The sequence below is a fragment of the Mesoplodon mirus genome (genome assembly GCF_964341445.2).
Source record: "Mesoplodon mirus genome assembly, chromosome: 18".
Taxonomy (NCBI): domain Eukaryota; kingdom Metazoa; phylum Chordata; class Mammalia; order Artiodactyla; family Ziphiidae; genus Mesoplodon; species Mesoplodon mirus.
Window position 1 is genome coordinate 38,238,050 of NC_138994.1, and position 25,801 is coordinate 38,263,850.

At 49.3% G+C, this 25,801-nt stretch overlaps 1 protein-coding gene across 4 annotated transcripts in view; it reads right to left on the reverse strand.

The window, feature by feature from the left end:
• DHRS7B (dehydrogenase/reductase 7B) overlaps nt 1-24,641 on the reverse strand; it is a 40,912-nt gene extending 16,271 nt beyond the window's left edge. The window contains exons 1-5 of one of the 4 annotated variants that reach the window (XM_082602781.1): nt 24,580-24,641; nt 14,461-14,570; nt 10,753-10,888; nt 6,569-6,747; nt 1,617-1,726 (exon numbers count right to left, since the gene is read on the reverse strand). In XM_082602781.1, the coding sequence (XP_082458907.1) occupies nt 1,617-1,726; nt 6,569-6,747; nt 10,753-10,874 (411 nt within the window). In that variant the 5' untranslated portion in view covers nt 10,875-10,888; nt 14,461-14,570; nt 24,580-24,641. Of the gene's footprint in view, nt 1-1,616; nt 1,727-6,568; nt 6,748-10,752; nt 10,889-14,460; nt 14,571-24,579 lie in introns of those variants that run through there. The other 3 variants (XM_082602783.1, XM_082602782.1, XM_082602784.1) reach the window with 3 other exon arrangements.
• Nucleotides 24,642-25,801: the final 1,160 nt, after the last annotated feature.

The window sequence follows — 25,801 nt, forward strand, 5'->3', positions numbered from 1 at the left end:
AAACAAAATACAGGGGACTTCCCTGGTGGTCCAGTGGTTAAGACTCCACACTCCCAATGCAGGGGGCCCAGGTTCGATCCCTGGTCAGGGAACTAGATCCCACATGCTGCAACTAAAGATTCCACACACGGCAATAAAGATCCCGAGTGCCTCAACTAAAGACTCGGCACAGCCAAATAAATAAATAAATAAAATATTTAAAAACAAACATATATATAGAGAGAATAGAAAACAAAGAAAATGAATGAAATCACAAGTTGGTGTTCTGAAAAGATCAACAAAATTGAGAAACCATTAGCTAGACCAAAGAAAAAAGAAAAGATGCAAATAACTAAAATTAGAACTGAAAGTGGGACCTTACATAGATAAAAAAGATTATAAAAGAATACTATGAACAACTGTATGCCAACAAATTAGATAACCTAGAAGAAATGGACAAATTCCTGGAAACACACAAATTACCTAAACTGAGTCAAGAAGAAACAGAAAATCTCAGCAGACATGTGACAGGTAGAAATTGAATCAGTAACCTAAAACCTCTCAACAGAAAATATCCTGAACCAAATTCACTGGTGAATTTTATCAAATTTTAAAGAAGAATTAACACCAATACTTATACTCTTCCAAAAAACTGAAGAGGAGGGACTTCCCTGGTGGTGCAGTGGTTAAGAATCCGCCTTCCAGTGCAGGGGACGCGGGTCTGATCCCTAGTCAGGGAACTAAGATCCCACATGCCACAGAGCAACTAAGCCTGCACACTCTGGAGCCCGCGCAATGCAACAAAAGATCCCGCATTACACAACTAAGATCTGGCGCAGCCAAATAAATAAATATTTAGAAAACAAAAAAAAAACCCGAAGGGAAGAGAACACTTACTGATTCATTCTGTGAGGCCAGCATTACTCTGATACCAAGGCCAGATAAAGACACCACAAGAAAATTACAGACCAAAATCCTTTATGAGTACCGATGCTAACAAATCAAATTCAACAGCATATTAAAAGGATTATTCATCATGAACAGGCTAAATTTATCCTAGCAAATGCAAGGGTAGTTTACCGTAAGGAAATCAATCAGTATAACCCACCACATTAACAGAACGAAGGGGGAAGGACCACGTAAGCATCTCAATTGACGCAGAAAAGAGATCTGACATAATCCAACACCCTTTCATGATAAAAACTCTCAGAAAACTAGGAACAGGGGGGAAATTCCCCAAGGTATTTATGAAAAACTTACAACTAACATCATGTCCAGTGGTGTAAGACTGAAAGTGTTCCTCTGTGCTCCAGAACAAGACAAGGATGTCTGCTTTCACTGCAGCTATTCAGCATAGCTTGTTCTGATCGGAGCAGTTAGACAAGAAAAAGGATAAAAGGCACCTCAACTGGAAAGGAAATGTTAAATGTCATCTTAACTTAAAGTGTCAAAAGTCACCGCCAGTCTCCCGGCTACCACCGCCAAGAGGTGAGTAGGTATTAGCGGAGACATGGGGGAGGAAGAAGGCACTCAGAGGGGCCTCCCTAAACTCGCGGCGCTGCGCAAGTGGTGGATTTGAGCCCAGCTGGCCGACCGCGGCGGCCCCTCTTCCCCACGAAAACCACCCCTGGGCTCACCTCGGTAGCCCGGGAAGCAGCAAGTTCTCGGGTGAGCTCCTCCAGGGCCTCGGCGTTCCGGCCACAGAGCACCAGCTTAGCACCAGCAGCATGGAAAACTCTGGCACATTCTAGAGGAAGAAGAAAGCAGTGTGGCAGCTGGGGAGGCCCAGGTCTTCACCGTCAGCTCAGCTCCCAGCTCCCAGCTCCCCAGCCCCAGACCACAGGGCTACTTCTTCCGCAGCCATCGGCACCGGCCCGCTGTGGAAGTCCATGGGGCAGGGTTAGGGACCCGGCACAGGGAGCTCTGCTGTCACCACTGCGGAGCCAACGTCCGGGGCTGTGACAGACGTCCACGGGCAGGAGGAAGGCAGCAGCTAGGGGACAGGCTGTTAGGTACCAGGCTCAGAACTTTCCAGCATAACCTTTAGCTCTGATCCACCCTGCGAGCAGTATCTCCCCACTTTCATGGCGAGGAGCTCAGTGAGGCAAGGGATGTGCCCGATGGGCAGGCGGCGCCAGCTCGGGGATGCCGTTGCCTCAACGCAGCAGGCACACACCTGCCGGGGCTGCTTCTGTGGTTCTGTGGACGCACGGGGGACACAGGACTCTGGTGAGAAGGGGCGGAGAGGCTCCCCCGAGGCCTGAAGCCCGCAGGTTCTTCCTCCCGAGAGTACACAGGCCCGAGGGCTCGTGGACACACGCAACGGGGACAGAACGTGGGGAGGCTGACACCCTCGCGAGGAGGTTAAAGAGCTAAAGCATGCCGAGCGCCCACGCAGCAGGGTGGCATTAAGGGTGGCATCATTTTTTTTTTTTTTTTTTGCTGCGTTGGGTCTTTGTTGCTGCGCGCGGGCTTTCTGTAGTTGTGGCGAGCGGGGGCTACTCTTCACTGCGGTGCACGGGCTTCTCATGGCGGTGGCTTCTCTTGGTGTGGAGCATGGGCTCTAGTAGTTGTGGCTCTCGGGCTTGGTTGCTCCGCGGCATGTGGGATCTTCCCAGACCAGGGCCTGAACGTGTGTCCCCTGCATCAGCAGGAGGATTCTACGCCACCAGGGAAGTCCAAGGGTGGCATCATTTTAAAAAGTTCCCTCCTGCTGGGGGTTCCTCTGAGTCACTACAGCATCCAGGTGACAACTGACGAAGGCCATGGCGGGGGGGTCCAGAACTATCTGGGCACCTCTCTTAGTCAATATTCTTTGGTGGCAGGAAAAGAGACTCAAGTCACCCAGGGCAAAGCAATAAGAGGATTTATCAGGATTCCAGGGTAGCTCAAGGATTAAGGGAAGGAGCTGAGTGGTTCAGATGGGAAGGACAGGAGTGCTGGTGGCCCAGGGTCCTGGGCAGTAGGAATCAAGCTCTCTGAATGCTAGCAGGTCCCTTCCCGACTTCATTCCCAGCCTGGCCTCTCCACCAGATGGGGGCGGGCTGCAGACAGCGCAGCGTTCCCGTGGACACCACTCCCCGGCCAGACAAGGGTGCCCTTGGCCCGTTCCCTCCAAGCTCTGGTGTCCAAATCCTTGGGAGGGACCAGATCAGCCCTGGTGGGGGCAGCATTACTAGGACTAGGCCAGCCAGGGTCACATGTGAATCCCAAGGCCACTACGGGAGGGGCAGGGAGAGGGAGGAAGCAGGGGCTGAGGTCCTCTCGCCCTGCCCCCAAACACAGCCGAGTGCTTAGTGCCCCAAGGCTCACAGCCCACGGAGAGCAGCACAGCCCTGCGGTCAAGAGGACGGACACGGGCTAGACTTCCTGTGTCCAACTCAGACTCCCAACCCTGACTGGCCCTGTGATGTGGGAAGTTTCGACCTCTTTGTCCCCACTTTCCTCTTCTGTAGGTGCAGGTCAGCAGCGCTAGGACTGAGCGGGTTACAGCGGCCAGGCCAGTACCGCGAAGAGAGAAGGCACTGCACAAGCGCTGCGTCGTGCTTCTAAGCTGCCTTCTTAAAATGTTCTAAAGGGGCCTCCCTGGTGGCGCAGTGGTTGAGAGTCCGCCTGCCGATGCAGGGGATACGGGTTCGTGCCCCGGTCTGGGAGGATCCCGCGTGCCGCGGAGCGGCTGGGCCCGTGAGCCATGGCCGCTGAGCCTGCGCGTCCGGAGCCTGTGCTCCGCAACGGGAGAGGCCACAACAGTGAGAGGCCCGCATACCGCAGAAAAAAAAAAAAATGTTCTAAAGAATGACTGTTAGTGCGAATGGAAACGTGGGGCTTAAGGGGGCATAGTCTGTCCTCACTAGAGGCTCTTGAGGTCTCCCTCAAGAGCAGGTGTGCCCAAGAGCAGGTGTGTGCGGCCCCCGCGGCCCCAGCTGACCATGCGGCCACCCCCAGGGCCCAGACTGAGTCTCGGGGGCCGGGTGCTCAAGCGGAGTCTTGGTGCCACGGGCTGCTAGGAGGGCAAGGCTGGCCCCAAGAGCCCACTGGAGGGTCAGGGATCCAGGAAGGGAGGAGGCTCGGGGGTCCAGGCGGGGTCCTTCCCCCACCCATGCCTCGAAAGCGAAAGCGAAGCGGGGAGAATGCCAGCGTCCCTCAGGGAAGGAGGGAGGAGGCTCCCTGGCAGCAAAGCCTTCTTTCCAGACGCGGCGCCTCCTGCACCTTCACTTGCTATCCCGGGGCCGGCGCCTCCCAGCCTCACCCAGATGGAGCTTTCTGGAAGGAGGTTCAAGTCAACTAAACCGGTGCACTTCCAGGCGTGCGGTGTTGTCTCCTTTGAAGCTCACCCTGACCGAGGGCACAAACCCAGACGGAGCCACAGCCCCCGCTCTGGCCCCAGGGTCTGCTTGGGTCACGGCCCCCATCCCACCTGCCCTGCAGAGCCTCCTTGGGGGTGGGGCTGGGGGCAGGCACTCCTGAGGCCCGTTTCCTATCACTCCCGAAGCCCTGCTGGCTTCCTCACCCCATTTTGTCCCGGCCTGGCCACCACGATGGACATTCAGTGAGGTGCCACCAAGATCCAAGGTGGGGGACACACAAGTGTCTGAACAGCTCTGGAAACTGGTCACCCGTGTTCTGCTTAAGCTTTGCTTCCCAAGGAAAGCCAAGGGAGGAAATTAAAGTTCGTGTAGAGAATGACATAAATGCCAACAGGCTGAGAAAATTCCATTTTCATTTCTTGAAAAAGGTGATATAGAGGCAAGAGGGTGGAGAGAAAAAGGAATACATTTATCTTGGGCTGTCAGCCGGTCCCCAGGCCACCAGCACTACTGGCTTGTAAGTCCAGTAGGCTCATGGCCTCGGGGCCGAGACGTGTCCCTTCACCCAGTGTCCTGCCAGTCCACAAGGACAAGCCAGGAGACAAGGCAGGAGAGACACGAGAGCTGTCCGAACACTCAGCACGCCACCCAGGCCTCCAGGGCGGCCGACAGGGTGGGCAGAGCCATGAGGGTGGCCGGGGTCTCCTCCCCACGCCTCCTAGGCGGTCGCTGAGGGGTGTTTGTACTGAGACAGCCAGAGGGGGAGGGATACACGCCCTCCTGGCCCTCCAATGGAATCTAGGAGATGGTGGAAAGAGCACGGACGCACACAGACAAGTGGGCTTTGTGTCTTCCATCCCCTTCCCGGCCCTGGTGTCACAGGAGGAAGCGCGGATGGAGAGAGAACAGCACCTCCGTCACGCGTGTGCGCGTCGGCGCCGCAGTGTGCCTTTCCCTCACAGCCAACCCCAGACACACTTCAAGGACGTTAAAAAAAATGCTTCTCTCTGTGGTGGAGCAGCGGCTGCTGACACCCTATATTTAGCAGCTGAGTAAGGTCAGAGGCCGGCTATGGCTTGGGGCCTGGAGATCTGATGGCAGACCCTGGGTCACCCCAAGAGCTCACCTGAACGCCACGCTGGTGCACGCATGGACCCTGCTCCCCGCTCTCTGCCCAGGTCCCCTGGCAGCCTGCCGCCACTCCCCGTCTGTTCCTCTGTGTTCCCGCAGATCTCAAGTGCCAGCAGCCCCTGCATGACCCTACTGCTCACGGCCACCCTGCCCCCTCCCCCAGGGAGACAAGACGAGGGCTTGAGTCCTGGCTCCGCGCTCCTGCCTACAAGTCACAGGGCAAGTCACACCTTCTCTGAGCATCAGCTGTGAGGACTCAGGAGATAAGCCCAAGCCAGCACGCACCTAGGTGCCTCCCCTGCCAGCCCGCTGGGAACACCCGTCCTGAAAGGGCAACACACGGAGAGAAGTCCTTCCTCTCTGCACAGACCACGGGCTCCCAGAGGGAAGGGACCCTGCCTCACATCCGTCTGTTCCAGCACCTGGCCTAGGGGCCAGCACGTGGCCCTGGGCCACACTGGCTGTACTCTCACCGGCCAGGAGACGCAGGAGCGCTGGGTGTACCCCAACTCAGGGCGCCTCTCGGCCTCGTTCCATGGAACTGAGCGTGAGCGTGGGGGGCGTGCGGGGGTGGTGCAGAGCATGTGCGGAAGCTGATACACCCGCACCTGCCCTGGTACACTGCCACGGTTGGCACAGGCACGTGGGGTGGGCCTGGGACCCAGCAGCTCCACGTGGCCACTAGGTTAGATCTGAGCTCAACTGGAGAACCCGGCTGAGGAACAGCTGAGGCCTCACTGCTCCTGTCCCCACCTGCCAAGGTGCCAGGGCACGGCTGGAGGCACGGCCCCATGAGGGGACGGCAAGCTGGAGGTTACACCAAAGCCGTAAACCTGGGATGCTCGCTGAACTCAGGATAAGGAACGTTTTGTTTGGCCCTAAGTTAGTGTCCATTTTTGAAAGTCTCCACATACAAGTGCCTGTTTCCACACCGACTGGCGCTGAGGCTGCCCCACGTGCACATGAGGCCCCCTCCCTGGCTTCCGCCTCCGGCCCCGGTGCTGAAGGTCAGGGCCGTCTCTCCCTGCGCTTAAGCTCTCCCTCTCCATCTGGACCAAGGGCAGTGCCGCCCTTGCCGCCCAGCTGCCGGCCCGCCTCACGTGTCTGCACCCACGCCGCTGCCCCCCGCCCGGCACTGCCCCACCACCCACCTCGGCCCAGGCCCGACGTGGCGCCGGTGATGACCACCACAGCGTTCTGGACGCAGGCGCCCGTGCGCAGCCACCGCAGCAGCTTGCAGAGGCCGAAGACGCCCACGCAGCCCAGCAGCAGGGGCAGGATAGCCGTGGAGGTGATACAGTCCATGACCCTCGCCCTCAGCAGACTCCTTCTGGAAGAACAAAGCAGATAAATTAGTGACAAGGTGGGACGACGCCAGGGACTCACCAACCCTCCTCCCCCAAGTCTGACACAGACCCCAAATCTCTCGTGCGGACCTCAGCTCTGAGCCTGTCAGTGTCTCCCCAGGCCCGCGCCCCGTGTGGACCGTCCAGCATGGTGGGACCAGTGTCCTCTCCGCAAGGACACGAGCGGGCGGCAGGGCGCAGACGCACGTCGCCCAGGCAGGCTGAGGACCAGCTCCTGAGGGGCGTCAAGGAGGCCCCAAGCCTCCTGCAGAAATCTGTTTCGAGGAACTTAATATCACCCAGTATCATTTTCAATTCCTGATATTTGTGAAACTAGAAAAGTTTTTCTAAAAACTTTTTTTAAAAGGAAAAAGGAGCCATACCGATCGATCTTTACACTCCTCCCTGGACAGGCTGCTCCACGGCCACAGGCCTCCGGATGCCTGGGGGACTCATGGCAGGGCAAGCAGCCCTCTGCCAAGTGGGCGCAGACTCAGGCTGTGGAGTGGAGGCCCTGCTGTACTGTGGCCCGTGCCCACCAAGTGCCCCTGGCGAGCTGCGTCAGCCTGACCAATCAGGAGCCCACGGGAGCGTGGTGAGCGCTACCATGCGGGGTCCATGCTTAGGAGACATCCGTTCCTTCTACAATTGCCCTTCCCTTCCTCATTCCCACCCTCCACGGCCCTGGGCCCAGAGCAGCAGCCAAGAGGGCAGACACGGGGTTAAACGAACGCTGAGGAGGGCCTCCCTGGTGGCGCAGTGGTTGAGAGTCCGCCTGCCGATGCAGGGGATACGGGTTCGTGCCCCGGTCTGGGAGGATCCCATATGCCGCAGAGCGGCTGGGCCCGTGAGCCATGGCCGCTGGGCCTGCGCATCCGGAGCCTGTGCTCCGCAACGGGAGAGGCCACAACAGTGAGAGGCCCGCATACCGCAAAAAGGAAAAAAAAAAAAAAAAAAAAAAAAAAAGGAACGCTGAGGAGGAGCTACGGGGGAGCAGCACCACACAGCCACCTTGAGATGCCCACCCGGGCCCTCCAGACTATGATGTTAGAAGCATGTCAGCTTCCAGGGGAGGAAGGGGCTGGGAAGTAAGCGCACAGCTCCGTGAACAAGCCTGCAGCCTTCAATCACTCATCACACCGCGGTGACCGAGTAAAGCCCTCGCCCACCCCCCAAGCCCTCAACTCCGCATATTTAAAAGCATATCTCTGCTCCCTTCCCAAGACAGCACCCACTGTGTGGATACCGTGAAGCCAAGAACACACACATCCCAGCACGGATCCGCCTGTGCCCTGAGCTGCTTTGACTCTGAAGTCCAGGTTTGGGAGGGGCCGTCCCGATCTAAGTTAAAAGGTTCTGCTCCGGTTTGAACTGTCAACTAAGCTAGTTTAGTATTTAGCTTAATTTTTCACCTCCCTTTCCAAATACGCCCAAATTCTTGATCACTATAAAAAATTAACATCCTTGGACGAACATCTGCAAAAATGACTCTTTCCTATCAACCTCCACTTAATCTACTCCTGAAAGACGCCGGCTACTGTCTGCTAAGTGAACACATTTCCCTCTTACCCTACACTGTGCCAAACCCACACGTGGATGCCCTGGCAATCCAAGTGGATTGTGAAGTGCCGAGCTCTTTACCCGGGTACTACTGGCACCAACCCCTGCCCTCAACTGGATGTTCAGGCAGGGCCGAGTCCCAGGGGAGAGGTGAGAACCCAAAGACCCTTTGTTTGGGGACTTCCCTGGTGGTCCAGTGGTTAAGAGTCCGCCTTCCAAAGCAGGGGACGCGAGTTCGATCCCTGGTCAGGGAACTAAGATCCCACATGCCGCGGGGCAACTAAGCCTGCGCTCTAGAGCCCGTGCACCACAACTAGAGAGGCCCGTGTGCCACAACTACTGAGCCCACGCACCCTGAAGCCTGTGCACTCCAACTAGAGAGAAGCCCATGTGCCGCAAGAAGATCCCGCGTGCCGCATCTAAGACCTGACACAGCCAAATTAATTAATTGATTAATTAAAAAAACAAAAACAAAAACAAAGATCCTTTGTTTGGCACCTGGTAGTACTGAGAGAGGCTGAGAGCGGGCAGGAGCACCTCCGCCGTTCTGTGAGTCTGTGGGTGCTGCCTGAGGGCCTTCACAGGGCACAGCCCCTGAAGACGGCAGGCTGTGGGGTACATTTCAGCCCAGCGGGACAGCTGTGCGGGAAGAGCTTTATCCCCAGGGCAATCCCAGATCCTTATACCACGTAGGTCCCAAGGTGGACCACCCTGCTTGGCTCAAATCAGCCGGGGCCCAGACAATGCCCAGGAAGCCCAGGGAGGTGGGGACACTGCTCAGGAAAGGAAAACCGGCTCAGCCTCTGGGTCTGTGGAGTCTGCCTGTCTCAGACCCATAACCTGGGGCTAAGTCAGAACTTCACTGAAGGCTACAAGGGATCAAGCACCAATACGCAGCCCTATTGCCTCTAAAAAGTCAGAGGTTTCAGAGACCACCTGGAAAACACCAACTAATGGAGTGGCAGCACAGGGTCGCCTCCTGGCCGGGTTCACATCCTGGCTCAGCTACTCACCAGCCTGGGTCAGGGCCGCACCGCTGAGGCCTCAGCACCTCTGTCGGTAAAACAGGTTCGTTGGCATGGCCAAGAAAAAGAAAGAAAGAAAGAAAAGGAAATGTGGCCAAAGAAAACCTAAAGTCAGCAGAAAGAAGGAGATAATAAAGGTCAGAGAGGAAATAAATAAAATAGAGATTAAAAAAAAATAGAAAAAAAAAATCAATAAAACCCAGAGCTGGTTCTTTGAAAGGGTAAACAAAAATTAACACACCAATGGCCAGGCTCCCTAAGAAGGAAAGAGAGAAGACTCAAATAAACAAAATATGAAATGAAAGAGGAGAAATCACAACTGATACCACAGAAATACAAAAAAAAATGAGAGAATACTATGAACAATTATATGCCAATAAATTTGACAACCTAGAAGAAATGGACAAATTTCTACAAACATACAGCCCACCAAAACTGAATCAAGAAGAAATAGATAACTTGAACAGACCGATCACTAGAAGTGAAATAAAATCTGTAAAAACAAATAAACAAACAAAACTCCCTACAAACAAAGTCCAGAGCCAGATGGCTTCACAGGCAAATTCTACCAAACATACAAGGAAGAACTTACACTGATCCTGCTCAAACACTTCCAAAAGATTGAAGAGGAAGAAACACTCCCAAAGACATTCTATAAAGCCACAAGCACCCTGATACCAAAACCAGACAAAGATACTATCAAAAAAGAAAATTATAGGCCAATATCTTTGATGAATATAGATGCAAAAATCCTCAACAAGATATTAGCAAACCTGGGCTTCCCTGGTGGCGCAGTGGTTGAGAGTCCGCCTGCCGATGCAGGGGACACAGGTTCGTGCCCCGGGCCGGGAAGATCCCACATGCCGCGGAGTGGCTGGGCCCGTGAGCCATGGCCGCTGAGCCTGCACGTCCGGAGCCTGTGCTCCGCAACGGGAGAGGCCACAACAGTGAGAGGCCCGCACACCGCAAAATAAATAAATAAATAGAATAAAAAATAACAAGGTCCTACTGTATGGCACAGGGAGCTACATTCAATATCCTTTGATAAATCATAATGGAAAAGAATATGAAAAACAATACGTGTATCTATGACTGAGTCACTTTGCTGTACAGCAGAAGTTAACACAACATTGTAAACCAACTACAATTCAATAAACTTAAAAAAAATAAAAAAGAAACAAACAAAATGCGGCCAACACAACAGTCATGGAGGCCAACACAGCAAAGAGAGAGCAGACAAGGGCCACAATGTCCTGTCCACCCCTTTCTCATACCCAGGGGAGGAACAGGATGAAGATAAACCCACCCAGCAAGGCGCCCCACTCAGACAACCACAGCTCCATGCACCTGTTCAAAGCCCCAGCCGGCAACCCTTGATGTGAAGAAAAGAGAGAAACCACACACCGTCTTGTACATGTCTGGTATTCCTTGAGCACCTGACCCAACATTGCGAGCCAGCCTTGGTCTCCTGGCCCCAGGGACCGCTCTGCCCGAGGCAAATATGGCACCAGGTTAAGGGGGTCCATCCTCAGCCCACTTTCTGTAAGGAGAGTGCATCTGCATTCAGTCTGGCAAGTTCTCACAGAATCAGAACGTAAACTATAAACCAGTGCAGCTTTGCCCAGTAACTCAGGATGATGGTGGGAAAAGACACCCCAGAGCAAGCCACTAATTTTAGAGTCAGGTTCAACTTCAGCATAACTCCCCTGACCAGGTGAAGCTGCTAATATAGACAATCTCAACTCTTTCTGGGAGTTTTTCAAATTCTTAAAGATCTCCCACCTGCCATTCTGCTCTGCAGTACACATCGCCACACCGATGGGCCCCGGGCCTCCCAGACGCTCAGAGGTCGCTGTGCCAACTCCTTCCTGTCTCCCCCTCAGCAGTTATGATGGCCAGGAGAGCTAGACAAAGAAGTAACTCAGACCCACTGACTTGCTGTGGTGTCTGGGGGCCTTCTCCGAGCAAAAGGGGCTCCCAAGTGGAAGAAAGGAACTAAGTCTTGGCTGGCCACATTTCCAGATCAGGAAATAAATCTCCTATGTAAAGCAAGGTCAAAAGGGGCCTGGTTTTTTTTGAAAATGACATATAACATGCTTATAAATTTTGTATTTTATACCAAAATGTTTCTTAAAACTGCTAGTTTCAGATATAACTGGAAGACAAGACTGGTGGTAAAAAAAAAAAAAAGGGAGTGGGAAAAAAGTCTTGCTCACGATTCCCAGCATTTGGAGATGAGCTTATGGCACAGAGGGACAGTCAGCCCAGCAGTGCTGTGAGCCAGAGCCAAAAGCAGGACAGGCACGTGGCGAGAGGGGAGGCAGGCTCCGCCCACCCGCACCAGCCACACCCACTCACTCCCCACACAGGAAGTGACCAGAGAGAGGAAGTCACAAGCCCAGGTGTCTGCTTGTGTTTTCTCGCAGCACACACAACGGAGCTCCAGACCTAAGTCAAAAGAGTGTGAAGGTGGAAAAGCACCTTCACAGGTGCCTGTTACTTGGGCCAGGCGGCCGGAAAGTTTGTGGGTCTGCACTGCTCTCCTACTTTCTACTGAGGCTTTTGAAACCTCAAACTAGAAACAAGACCGTCACCGAGAAACCAACTTGGAGCAGGCACGTCACCTCTTATGCCATCTGTTCCATTCTCCACCCTTTAGCCAAAATTCTACATTGCATTTCACAGATGGAATCTGTTCCAAAGATTCCTTTCTTCTCTGTTACAAAAATAAAATAAATTGAACCGTCAATAAAAACAAGCTGTTAGAATCTACTCAGAAACCACACATATAAATTAAACCATTAAGAGCTACATCTGAAAATCAAAGGAGGGGATCTGAAAACCCTCCAAAGTGAAAAATGATAATGAGGGACTTCCCTGGTGGTGCAGTGGTTAAGAATCTGCCTGCCAATGCAGGGGACACGGGTTCAAGCCCTGGTCCGGGAAGATCCCACATGCCGCGGAGCAACTCAGCTTGTGCGCCACAACTACTGAGCTTGTGCTCTAGAGCCCGCAAGCCACAACTACTGAAACCCACGCCCCTAGAGCCCATGCTCCGCCACAAGAGAAGCCACTGCAATGAGAAGCATATGCACCACAACCAAGAGTAGCCCCCACTCGCCGCAACTAGAGAAAGCCCACGCACAGCAACAAAGACCCAGCGCAGCCAAAGATAAAATTAATTAATTAATTAATTAATTAATTTTTAAAAATGATAATGAGTTCAGGTCTGGAAGGATTAGTCATGAAATAAGCTGCCATATTATGCACAAGAAAATCAGGCTAAAGGGCAGAGAGGGGTTCCAACTGGACGGCAGGACACTGAGGCCACAGGGCAAGGAGGGGCTTGGCAGCAAAAGCAGTCAGGCTCAGTTCCCACAGCCCACATCCACTTTTGTGTGTTAGCGCTGACAGCCAGCTGTTCTATTACAGGTGACGTAAGCTACAGGTCATGCTTATGACCCATATCTGAAAATACGTATCTAATTTCAGAAAGTAAAAGCAGAGTAAAGCCACTCTTTCTTGGTCTAAGCGTATGAGAAGCAGCAGCTAAGGCCATCTCTGACTGAAAAGAAAAGATAGCGTCCTACCTCAGACAGCAGATACTTCACCAGTGGCAGCTCCCAGCACCCATGTCTACTCTGGTCTTTTGACCCAGGGCAGAGTAACTTGGACCAGAGGCCAGAGGATACCTTCAGGTCAGCAGGCCCTCCCTGGAATGCTGGAACGAGCCATGAACGAGTGGTCTATGGGGTGTATTTTGGGATGCCAGCCTTAGGGCCCCCAGTTTAAAGGAGTGCAGGCTGGCATTAGTGAAGGCAGAACCAAAAGGAAAGCCTACGAGTATTTCAGACCAGGTCCTGAGCATCCAGTCCTGGAGAAGCGAGCACTGCTCTCCAGTAAGATGCTGGGCCCCTGCTGCACAGCATGCCCAGCCTGGGAGGGTGGGATGAGAGGTGCTGAGCACAGCTCCAGACCCTGCAGCACGGGCTCCTGACACGAGGACAGGGTGCTGGAGGCTAACGTTTATTATGGGCCAAAGTCTTTGTTCAGTTTTTAAAAACAGCACTTATGATAGCAACCTAGACACCTTGTCACAAAAAACAATTTGGGTTTCTTTTTTTTTTTTTTTTTTAGTTTATTATTTACTATTGGCTGTGTTGGGTCTTTGTTGCTACACACAGGCTTTCTCTAGTTGTGGTGAGCGGGGGCTACTCTTCATTGTGGTGCACGGGCTTCTCGTTGCAGTGGCTTCTCTTGTTACGGAGCACGGGCTCTAGGCACGCGGGCTTCAGTAGTTGTGGCTCGCGGGCTCAGTAGTTGTGGCTTGCGGGCTCTAGAGCTCAGGCTCAGTAGTTGTGGCGCAAGGGCTTAGCTGCTCCGCGGCATGTGGGATCTTCCCGGACCAGGGCTCGAATCCGTGTCCCCTGCATCGCCAGGTGGACTCTCAACCACTGCGCCACCAGGGATGTCCCACAATTTTGGTTTCTAATGTGCTTTATAAAATGAATTTAGTATTACTGGAAGATGCCTGAGTGATCTTGCCCTCTTTCCCAGAGCACACAAGAGGCCCAGACTCCTCGACGGAAACCACACAAGGCGCTCACCGTGGGTGTAAAGCAGAAAAAGCACCAAGTTGGCACTGGGGAGCAGGGTTCAAGTTCACACTGTCATGTCCCTGCTGTGTGACGCAAGCAGATTTACTCTCTGCAACTAAGTGTTCTAACTTCAAAATGGGGGTGATTATTCCAATGAGAAACCACATGGGAAGCACTTTGTAAATGCTAAGGTCCTGCTGACTCATAAGCTAACTGAAAAAAAGCAATAAAGCATTTCCAGAGAGGATCTCAGACAGGAACTGAGCAAAGGCAGCCAGGCAGGCAGCTGGGTTTTTTTGGCTGCACCATGCGGCATGTGGGATCTTAGTTTCCTGACCAGGGATCAAACCTGCGCCCCCTTCATTGGAAGCGTGGAGTCTTAACCACTGGACCACCAGGTAAGTCCCCAGACAGGCAGCGTTAACAGCGTTTTGTAAAAAGACCAAGCTCCCTACTTTACATCCACACCTCACGTGCTGAGCCTCCTTTCAGCTCCAGGATGACTCTGGCTCACCTGTTCACCTAAGGCACACGAGATGCCATTCAAACCGGGTGCTGGCGGGGCCGGGGTTGCAGGGTGATGGACCAAGAAGACGTGGGTTCTGACCTCATGAAGCTCACCGCCTAGACAGACAGAGTGGCGATAAACAAAGAAACACAAAAATTAAACGACTAGAATTGTGATAAGGTGGTCTGTCTAGAGGATGAGCCTCACCTGAAGCTTTGATTCAAAGTCAAAACCACCCAAGCTGGTGTGCTGGCCACATGGCACACAACCGGCCTAGGGCAGCCCTAGCTAGTGACTCCTCCGTTTTAGGAGAGAACACTTTCTAACCCATTCCATGAGACCAGCATTACCCTGATACCAAGAAAAAACACTGTAAGAAAACTATAGAACAATATCCCTTTTGAAGAGTGACACCAAACTCCTCAACAAAAAAAACTAACAAACTGAATTTAGCAGCATAGTAAAAGGATTATACATCCTGACCACGTGGGATTTGTTCCTGGAATGCAAGGATCCTACAACATATGAAGATGATCAACAATATGCCACATCAACTGAAGGAAAAAATCACACGATCAACTCAGTTGACGCAGAAAAAGCATTTGATAAAATTTAACACCCTTTCATGATAAAAGCACTCAACAAATAGGAATACAAGGAAACTACTCAACACAATAAGAGCCATACATTAAAAACCTACATCAAACATCAGACTCAATGGTAAAGACTGAAAGCTTTTCCTCCAAGATCAGGAGCAAAGCAAGGATGCCAACTTTCATCACCTCTATTCAACATAGTACTGAAAATTCTAGCCAGACCAATTAGGAAAGAAAAAGAAATAATAGGCATCTAAATTGGAAAGGAAGAAGTAAAATTATCTGCAGGTGATATGATCTTGTATGTAGGAAAACCTAAGGACTCCACAAAAATGTGTTTAAAATGTGTTAGAATAAATTTATTCAGAAAAGTAGCAGGACACCAAGTCAACACAAAAAAATCAGTTGTATCTCTATACATGCAAAAACAATTCCATTTACAATAACAACTAAAAGAATTAAATACTTAAGAACTAACTTAACCAAGGAGGTGAAGACTTGTACGACGAAAACTGCAAAATATTGCTGAAAGAAATTAAACAAGACATAAATGAATGGAAATACATCCCATGTTCATGAAGTGGAACACTTATTACTATTAAAATGTCAATACCAATCAAAGCAACCTGCAGATTCAATTCAATCCCTATCAAAATCCCAACAATGCCTTTTGCAGAAAGAGAAAAACTCATCCTAAAATTCACATGGAATCTCAAAGGTCCCTGAATAGTCAAAAGAATCTTGGAAAAGAACAAAGAAGCTGGAAGAACCACTTCTTGATACCAAAACTTACTATAAAGCTAGAGTAATCAAAACAGTGTGGTGCTGGCACAAAGACAGACATAGACCAATGGAATAGAGAGGCCAGAAATAAACCTTTGCATATATGGTCAAGTAATTTTTGACAGGAATGTCAAAACCATTCACTGGGGGAAAGATAGTCTTTCCAACAAATGATGCTAAGAAAACTGGATATCCAGTGACTTACCTGGCAGTCCAGTGGTTAAGACTGTGCTTTCACTGCATGGGGCATGGGTTTGATCACTGGTTGGGGAAATAATACCCCACATTCCGCATGGCACAGCCAAAAAATAAAAAATTTAATTTAATTTAATTTTAAAAAAAACTGGATATCCACTTGCAAAAGAACAAAATTGGACCCTTAGACAAAAATTAACTCAAAATGGATCAAGGATCTAAATGTAAGACCTAAAACATGTTTCTTACAAGAAAACATAGGCAAAAGCTTCATGACATTGGATTTGGTAATGATTTCTTGGATAAGACTCTATAAACGCACAGGTAACAAAAGAAAAACTAGATAAATTGGTTCATGAAAAATTTTAAATGTTGTGCAGTAAAAGACACTATTCACAGAGTAAAAAGATAACCCACAGGGTCACAGAAAATATTTTCAAATCATATATCTGATAAGGGAGCAATATCTAAAATAGAGAACTCCTAAAATTTAAAACAAAACAAAAACAACCTGATTCAAAAATGGGCAAAGGGGGCTTCCCTGCTGGCACAGTGGTTAAGAATCCGCCTGCCAATGCAGGGGACACGGGTTCGAACCCTGGTCCAGGAAGATCCCACATGCCACGGAGCAACTAAGCCCGTGCGCCACAACTACTGAGCCCGCACTCTAGAGTCTGTGAGCCACAACTACTGAGCCCATGTGCTACAACTACTGAAGCCCGTGCACCTAGAGCCCGAGCTCCACAACAAGAGAAGCCACCGCAATGAGAAGCCCGCGCACCACAGCTAGAGAAAGCCCTCACGAAGCAATGAAGACCCAATGCAGCCAAAAATTTTTAAAAAATAAATTAATTTAAAAAAAGATGGTAAGTTCAAATTATGTATATTTTATTACCATAAAAAAATTTTTAAGTGTGTCATTCATAAAGGATTAAACATTAAATGCTGTCTAATTTCAAGTAGGCTCATGGTTGAAATCAGATTATTTTAAAATTCTAACAAATTAGTTTCCTCATGAATTTGGATAAATTATTTGCCTCTGCCCACTGTTCTCTCTCTTAGACAATTTATTTAGGATGATGGTTCACTCTGAGTTCCAAGGCTTTTTTTCCTATTATTAATTTATTTATTTACTTATTTGGCTGTGCTGGGTCTTAGTTTCAGCATTCAGGATCTTTAATGGCGGCATGCAAACTCTTAGTTGTGGCATGTGGGAGCTAGTTCCCTGACCAGGGATCGAACCCAGGCCCCCTGCATTGGGAGTGCGGAGTCCTAGCCACTGGACCACCAGGGAAGTCCCCCAAGTTATTTTTGGAACTGGAAAACATAATTGTGAAATTTAACTAGGAAATGCCCTTTACTCTGAAGCAGTTTTTAATAATGCTTCCACTTAAAACTTAAGAGTGTCCTGACTTTAATGCCAGAAAACACATGGAAAGGAATCTCACGTTCTGGAGGACTAAAGGAGGAGGGAAGCATAATAACCTGAGAGGGTTTTCCAGAGCCAACTTCTAAGCTTTCATTTAAAAATAGCCTAGCCGGTGACCTATCACTTTATTTCCCAGCAACCCCCCAAACAGCTCCCTAAGGACATGGCCACATCGCCTCAGGACATGTCCACAGTAAGCCATCAAACGATCTGTTTATTTCACCAAACACTGTTGGCAGATTTACTTTTCCGCATACATATTTCCCTCCTTATTCCTCTCGCAGAGCCTTTTCAGGATTGAAAAAAATTACTTGGCAAATTCCAGAGCCCATATTAAAAGAAAAAAAAATACCTTAAATCGAAAACGTATTTTGTGCATTCACCATGTTTATTGCTAGGGTATGTAATAGCGTAAAGGCTTTTTTTTTTTTCCTATTTTCTAAGTGCTTTTATTATAATGGGTATTGAATTTTTTGACAGGCTTTTCAGCATCTAGAGAAATAATCATATCATTGTTCCTAATACTTAATAATGCTGTATAAGATACTAATCAATTTCCCAATATTGAACCAACCTTGCATTCATGGAATACATCCCACCTGCTCATTTCATTTTCTTTGCAACAAAAGGAAAAAAACCACTCAAGGAGAATTAGGCAGTTACCTAAAAAAAGACTGCTCATAAGCCATTTCCCATAAATGAAATAGAAATCTTTGAGCAATCAAGTGAGTTTTTAAAGAATGGCTTTGACTTTTACATTATGGTAAATTAATGGGCAAAGAACAGTCTTTTCAATAAATGATGCTGGAACAACTGGATAACTTTATTAAACTGAAGAATAAAGTTGGAACCTTACAGAACACAATATATAAAAATTAACTCAAAATGATCAAAGACCTAAATGTGAGAGCTAAAATTATAAAATACTTTAAAGAATATTTAAGTGTAAATCTTCATGATCTTGGATTAAGCAATGATTTCTTAGCTATGACACTACAGCAAAAGCAACAAAAGAAAAAGATAAATTGAACATCAGAATTTAAAACTTCTGTGCTTCAAAGAAAACTATCAAAAAAGAAGACAACCAACAGAATGGGAGAAAATATTTGCACATCATGTATCTCATAAGGGTAAAGTGTCCAGAATATAAAAAGAACTCGTGCAACACAAGAATAAAAGATAACCCAGATAAAAAATGAGCTGCTTCTTCTCTAAACTTTCTTTTCCAAAGAAGATATACTAGGTGAAAAACTGAAAGCATTTCCTCTAAGATCAGGAACAAGACAAGGATGTCCACTCTCACCACTACTATTCAACATAGTTTTGGAAGTCCTAGCCATGGCAATCAGAGAAGAAAAAGAAATAAAAGGAATACAAATTGGAAAAGAAGAAGTAAAACTGTCACTGTTTGCAGATGACATTATACTATACATAGAGAATCCTAAAGATGCCACCAGAAAACTACTAGAGCTAATCAATGAATTTGGTAGAGTTGCAGGGTACAAAATTAATGCACAGAAATCTCTTGCATTCCTATACACTAATGATGAAAAAAGGCTGATAACAGCAAACAAGTTCAAACTACTGGTAAGCAATGTTCAATCACTTCAGCTGTCATCAGCGGTCTCTCCCTCCAGTAAGCAGTTTAGTGGCCAAGTCTCAGGTTCCCGTGAACTTAAGAAGATGGAAGGGATAGCTCAGGTAGGATCTAACGGAGAGTTTGTTGCATTTACTACGTCGGTGAGTGGAAAGCAGCTTCCAAGCTGAATTTACATGCCATTCAGTCTCAATTTCCATCCCCACATTTATGACCTTCCAGAATAGATTAGTGGTGAGTTCATTTCTGCATTAAAATCATTAACTTTACCTACCAAATATCTCATATATGAAGAACTGGTGTTAAAAACAAGAAAATATGCTCAAAGTGGAGTCACCGATGCTGAGCCCCACATCACCAAACTTCACTTAATTAGTTTCAGCCTCTCCCAGAAATGGAATCTTAAACCAGGGAATCAGGAATCGCCTGGTCAGCACAGTGAGGTCATCTGCCTGGTGGACCCCTGCATCCCTTAAAGGGGGGTGACCTTGCCACAACCAACCCGTTTTTTTCCTAAGTAGAGCTTCCTGTTCCCGCTCCTTCTGCCTGTAAAAGTCTTTCACTTTGTACAGCTCCTCGGAGCTCCTCTCTATCTGCTAGATGGGATGCTGCCCGATTCATGACTCAAAGAAAGCCAGTAAGATCTTTAAAACGTACTCAGTTAGGGACTTCCCTGGTGGCGCAGTGGTTAAGAATCCGCCTGCCAGTGCAGGGGACACGGGTTCGAGCCCTGGTCCGGGAAGATCCCACATGCCGCGGAACAACTAAGCCCGTGTGCCACAACTACTGAGCCTGCGTGCCACAACTACTGAAGCCCGCACGCCCTAGAGCCCATGCTCTGCAACAAGAGAAGCCACCGCAATGAGAAGCCCGTGCACGACAACGAAGAGTAGCCCCCCGCTCACCGCAGCCAGAGAAAGCCCATGTGCAGCAACAAAGACCCAACACAGCCAAAAAAATATATATATATATTAATTTTAAAAAATTTACTCAGTTGAATTTTATGTTTTTAACAATGGGTAGGAGTGAGAAATTACATTATTGACATTAAAGAGGACAAGTCCTGGAAGGGTTAACTACCAGAGACAAGAGCTCTGGCTGGAAACCAGCAGGATCTGTATCTATATTTTTCTTTAAATCAATGTACAAGAAATTATGGGCTAGATTTGACCACCTGCAGGCATCCTAACTATGCACAACTACATGGAACTCACTTAAAGATCATCTCCAGAACAATTCCCATACTGTGAGAGCTCCAGTCCAACATTTTACTGCACTGTTTAATTTTCTGTTGTTGTTGTTACGCGGGCCTCTCACTGTTGTGGCCTCTCCTGTTGCGGAGCACAGGCTCTGGACGCGCAGGCTCAGTGGCCATGGTTCACGGGCCCAGCCGCTCCGTGGCGTGTGGGATCTTCCCAGACCGGGGCACAAACCCGTGTCCCCTGCATCAGCAGGCGGACTCTCAACCACTGCGCCACCAGGGAAGCCCTAAGTAAATTTTTTAAACTGACTTTTCCCTGTTGCAAAAAGGGAAAGAGATTTTTCTCTCTTTTTCTTAGAGAATTTCTTTGAAAAACCTAGAGTTTGTAAATCCTTCCTCTGTCCCTTTGGTATGTAAGCAAACCTTTTTAAAGGCTAAATAAGCTAGCTCCAGCCACAAGTAAAACCCAAGAATTTTTTTCTGAAGGGCCTGGGAGCCACCTCTCTTAAGGTAACATTGCGGGAGTTTAGCCTAGGCACCTCGACTACCTGCTCATAGAAATTAAGGATGTTTTATTTTTCTTTCAGAGAAAGGCAACTGACTAGCACAGACAGCCACCCCAATCACCAGGTAAATTCAGGATGAAAACACATACAGCAAATGGTGTTGTCCAGTCTTTTTACAAGAGAACAAATTACCATTAATCTTGAGATTATGTATGTAATGGGCTGTAAATGTTTTCTGTTTTTGTAGTCTCATTTGCAGATTACCTGTGTTGTATCCCAGTTTCGGTTAATGCTTGAAAAACAGAATTCTTTTCTTTCCGCATTTGTGGAGAGCATTCCTAGGTTGGCAGGAGATTTTATTTTTACCTTTCCCCAACATAAATGTGGAGAAATTCTACTCTCATTGGACCACCTCACGGGTCCCACCTTGACAGCTCCCTCAATAAGGAAAGGTGGGGACTTGCCTGGCGGTCCAGTGGTTAAGACTCCACACCTCACAGGTTCGATCCCTGGTCAGGGAACTAAAATCCTACATGCCCCACAGCACAGCCCCCCCCCCCAAAAAAATGGGAAAGGTGTTCATTCCTCTCTGACAAGAGCTTTAGAGACTCAGCCATTCCGGTCATGTGAGTGCCAAACCTTCCTACATCCCTGCCTTTGTGACACCCCACCGGGATCATTTCAAAGATGTCTTACTCAAAACAGAACTCATGTCCTTCCTCTGAGTTCCGATCTCAGATACACAGGCCAGAAAACGAATCAGCCCTGAACCTCCCTCTTCCATCTTACCCCAGAGTGAACCTATTACCAAGTCCCACTGATCCTACCTTTTAAACAGCCCTCACACCCATCGACTTCCGCCTCCGCAGAGGGAGAAGCCAGAGTGATCTTTCATAAACACACACCTGCTGGTTCTACTCCCTGACTGAGACTCTTCAGTGGCCTCCCACCATCCTTAGGAGAAGCCCCAGATATACTTGGCATGACCTGTGAGGCCTGCATGGTCTGACCCCTGCCTACCTCTCCAACCCCATCTCCCTGAGTCGCTCCCCCTCCCTCTCCGTCCTCCAGCCCCAACTGGGAGCTTAAGCTCCAGGAGGACACAGACCATGTCTATTTGCTCATGCTATGTCCCTAGCACAGTGTCTAGCACATAGTAGATGGTAAACAAACACATCTGAAGAACAATATTGTTAAAACAACTGTAGCATCTTAAATGGAAAGCAAATAAAACATGAATTAAATTAATAACTATCCTTACACGTTTGTATCCTAGGTACCTAACATAGGACTTGGACCATCGGGAGACTAAAAAATGTTAAATAATTTTGCAAACCAGAGACAAATAGGGTGAAATACAATACAGGCACTCCTGTCTATTCAGCTTTGCCACGCAAGTAACCAACACTGAGCAAGTGTCACACTGAGGTCTCTGCCCCTCCGCACATCCGTCCCCACCCAGGGCAACCAGAGGCCTAACCATGTCTGAAGAAGGAGGCCGGGAGCTGGAACACAGACACAGTTTGTGGAGATGATTATATGTGCTGGGAAGCAAATAAACCCTGGGGCGCAGCACTGCTCGGATGGGATCCAACCTGTGTCCGTTTCTGCCTTGGACGCACTCTCCACTGCCGGCCACATGGGTAGCTCCGAAACTACCAGACACAGCGCCTCCGACCCTCGAGGCCTCACGTGCGTCCCTCCTTCTCTTCACTCTTCTCTTTGCCCATTTTTCTTTTTTTTTTTTTTTTTGTGGTACGCACAGGCTCCGGACGCGCAGGCTCAGCGGCCACGACTCATGGGCCCAACCGCTCCGCGGCATGTGGGATCTTCCCGGACCGGGGCACGAACTCGTGTCCCCTGCATCAGCAGGCGGACTCTCAACCACTGCGCCACCAGGGAAGCCCTCTCTTTGCCCATTTTAACTCCAACTCGGTCCTTACGGTCTCAGCTGACTACTGTCTCCTCAGGAAAGGCGACCCTGTCCCTCTTTACCCGGCCTGCTGCCACTGACCCCATTATATATTCTTACAGCGCCCTCTACTGTCTCCTATGGCGGGTACCACGACCACAGCCAATATTTAGTTGGTCATTTTCTATTATCTGTGTCTCCCTTGCTAGACTCACTGCTTATGAGTTGCTACTTCAACTCAAGTTGCTACCTGAAGACAGAAGCTGTGTCTGCTTTGGCCATCAGTGTATCCCCAACACCTAGCACCTGCTGGTACAGACCAGCTGTTCAATAAATATCTGTGAAGTGAAGGAATTAATGAAATACATAGACAAGCACTAGCTTTTGGAGTGACATGGAATTGGCTCTGCCCTTACTAGTTCAGTGCTAAATTTCTTCCCATCTCTGAGTCCATTTCTTCTACTATAAACGAAGACAGGACTTCCCTGGTGGCGCAGTGGTTGAGAATCCATCTGCCAACGCAGGGGACATGGGTTCGAGCCCTGGTCCGGGAAGATCCCACATGCCGCGGAGCAACTAAGCCCGTGCGCCACAACTACTGAGCCTGCGTACTGCAACTACTGAAGCCCGTGCACCTACAGTCCGTGCTCCGCAACAAGAGAAGCCACCACCATGAGAAGCCCGCGCACCACAATGAAGAGTAGTCCCCTCTGGACACAACTAGAGAAAGCCCACGCACAGCAACGAAGACCCAACGCAGCCAAAAATAAATACACTTTAAAAAATATTAAAAAAAATAAATTCTTGAGCAAGGACCTCTTCAGAAGCAATCCCTGTACTAGAATGAGTTTGTTTTATACAGAAGCCTAGTTTTAAAAGCCTGCTTCCCTCACTTATTTGCTGTGGGTGCTCTCAGCACCCAAAACTGGGCTGGAAAATATGGTGATACCACTCACTATACTATACTCTCTCATGCTAAGGAATAAGAGATATCTACAACAGTCATTTTGGTGGGTGCTCAAAAAAGTTAGTTCCCTGCCTATCCTTAAGAATTAGATCACTTTTGCTAATTCTATCCCTGTATCACCAAGTTGAGGATCCTTTTTTCTATCTGCCACTTTTCTAGAAACTGACTTCCTGTTTTCCCCATACACAGGTTGGAAGACGTGAAAAGCACTTCCTGGTAATTCCATTAAGAGAAGCAAGTATTATGTTCACTGAACACACGTGTATATGAAGCTCAAAAATTACTTCGTTAACTATTTCGTAACAAAAGTAACTCGTCAATTCTCAAATCACCATAGCAAAGGAAACTAAAAAGAGGGTTGTATGGGTACCATTTGTTGAGCACCTATTCTGTGCCAAACGCTTGCTGAGTACCACCCATGCGCAATCTCACCATGCTTCTCGACAAACTCATTGTTGGGGGGGAGGCATTTTATTCCCAAAGTTACAGCTGAGGACACTGGTCCAAGCCGCACAGCTTGGGAACGGCAGAGCAAGGGCAGGAGGAGCAAGAGATGCCGTAGCCACACCACGGGTACGCAGGAGGCAGCACCCCGCCCTGCCTCCGAACAAAGGTACCTGCTGCGCTAACTCTGCACCGGCGAGGTGCCGCCAGCCTCGCCCGCGCACGGCACGGAATCGGGGAAATCGGGTCCGCCGCCTGCCTACACCCACTTGCAGCCGCGCAAACCGAGGCTCAAAGCTCAGCGAAGGCGCGGCTCCCCATCCAGAAAACGCTGAACCCGGAGCCTCTCCAGGTCCGCGGCCTCCGCTCGGCCTCCACACCACTTCTCTCCCCTCAGTGGGCGGGACGAGCTCGAGCCGGGACCTGCCGCGCGCCTCAGCTCGGGGCGGGACCTCGCGCCCCTCGCTACCGAGGTTCCCCCGCCCGCAGCCCTACCTGGTCGGGGCGGAGGCCATGGCGAATCAACCCCATCCTCCCGCCTCTCCGGTGACGTATTTTTCCCTCGCCCAGTCGTGAGGCTGCGCATGCGCGCTGGGCGGGCGCGCCTCGAGGCGCAGGCAGGAGGGGCTGGATGCGGAGGTCTGAACTGAGTCCTCCAGCGTAAGTGCTGTCCCTCCATCTTCGGAGGGAAATTCGGAAGGTCACGGTTTGAGTTCCGTGCACTCTTCGGGAAGAGGGCAGGGGACACAAAGTTGAAGAATGTATGCTACGGAGTATAAAGCCTTAGTAATTAAAGCGGTGTGACACTGGCCCAAGGATAAATAAAAAGATCAATGCAAAAGAAGTGAGAAGCCAGAAACAGACCCACGGGTATGTAGTTACATGTCTTCTCCCCACAAAAGAGCCACTGTAATGAAATAGAAGAGTTATTTTGAAGGAAAAGTGCTCGATCAATTGAATGTCCTTGGCGGGGTTGGGGGACGAACCGTAACCCCTACCTCACGCAAAAAAATCAATCCAAGCTAGGTTGTAGACCTAAATGTGAAAGACACGACTCTGGAAAATAACAGCCAACAGCGGAATATCGAGGGGTTTTTAGTTTTGTTTTGCTTGGCTGCGTCGCGCGGTTTTGGGGATCTTAGTTCCGGGACCAGGGATCCAGCCCTGCCAGAGCAGTGAAAGCGCCGAGTCCTAACCACTGGACCCCCAGGGAAGTCCCAAACAGCAGAATATCGTGACCGTGGGAGAGGAAAATACTTTTTAGCAGGACATTAAAAACTACCGACCTTAAAGGGAAATGCTGATAAATTGGTCATCGTTAACTTTAAGACGTGGAAAGACACCATCAATAGAGCAAAAGGCAAGCAATAGAGTGGAGAAGATATTTGCAATACGTATATCTGAAGATGACTTTTATTTAGAATATAGAAGTAATTCTTGCAAATAAATTTTGTAAAGATGTCAAGTAGTAAAAGAGGAAGCATGGAAAGAGGATGTGGAGAGAGAAACTGGGGGGAATTCTCATGATTCAAAATTCAAGAGATGGCAAAAGTGTATAAATTGAAAAACCTCCCTTCCTTTTTTTCAGGCACCCCTTTCTCCTTCACCGTGGTAACAGTGCCAGCTGTGCTTGTCTTTCCAGAGCCATCTTATGTGTGGTCAAGCAATTATGTATATGTTCAGCATTCTCCCCACCGTCCCTTGTTATACAAACAAC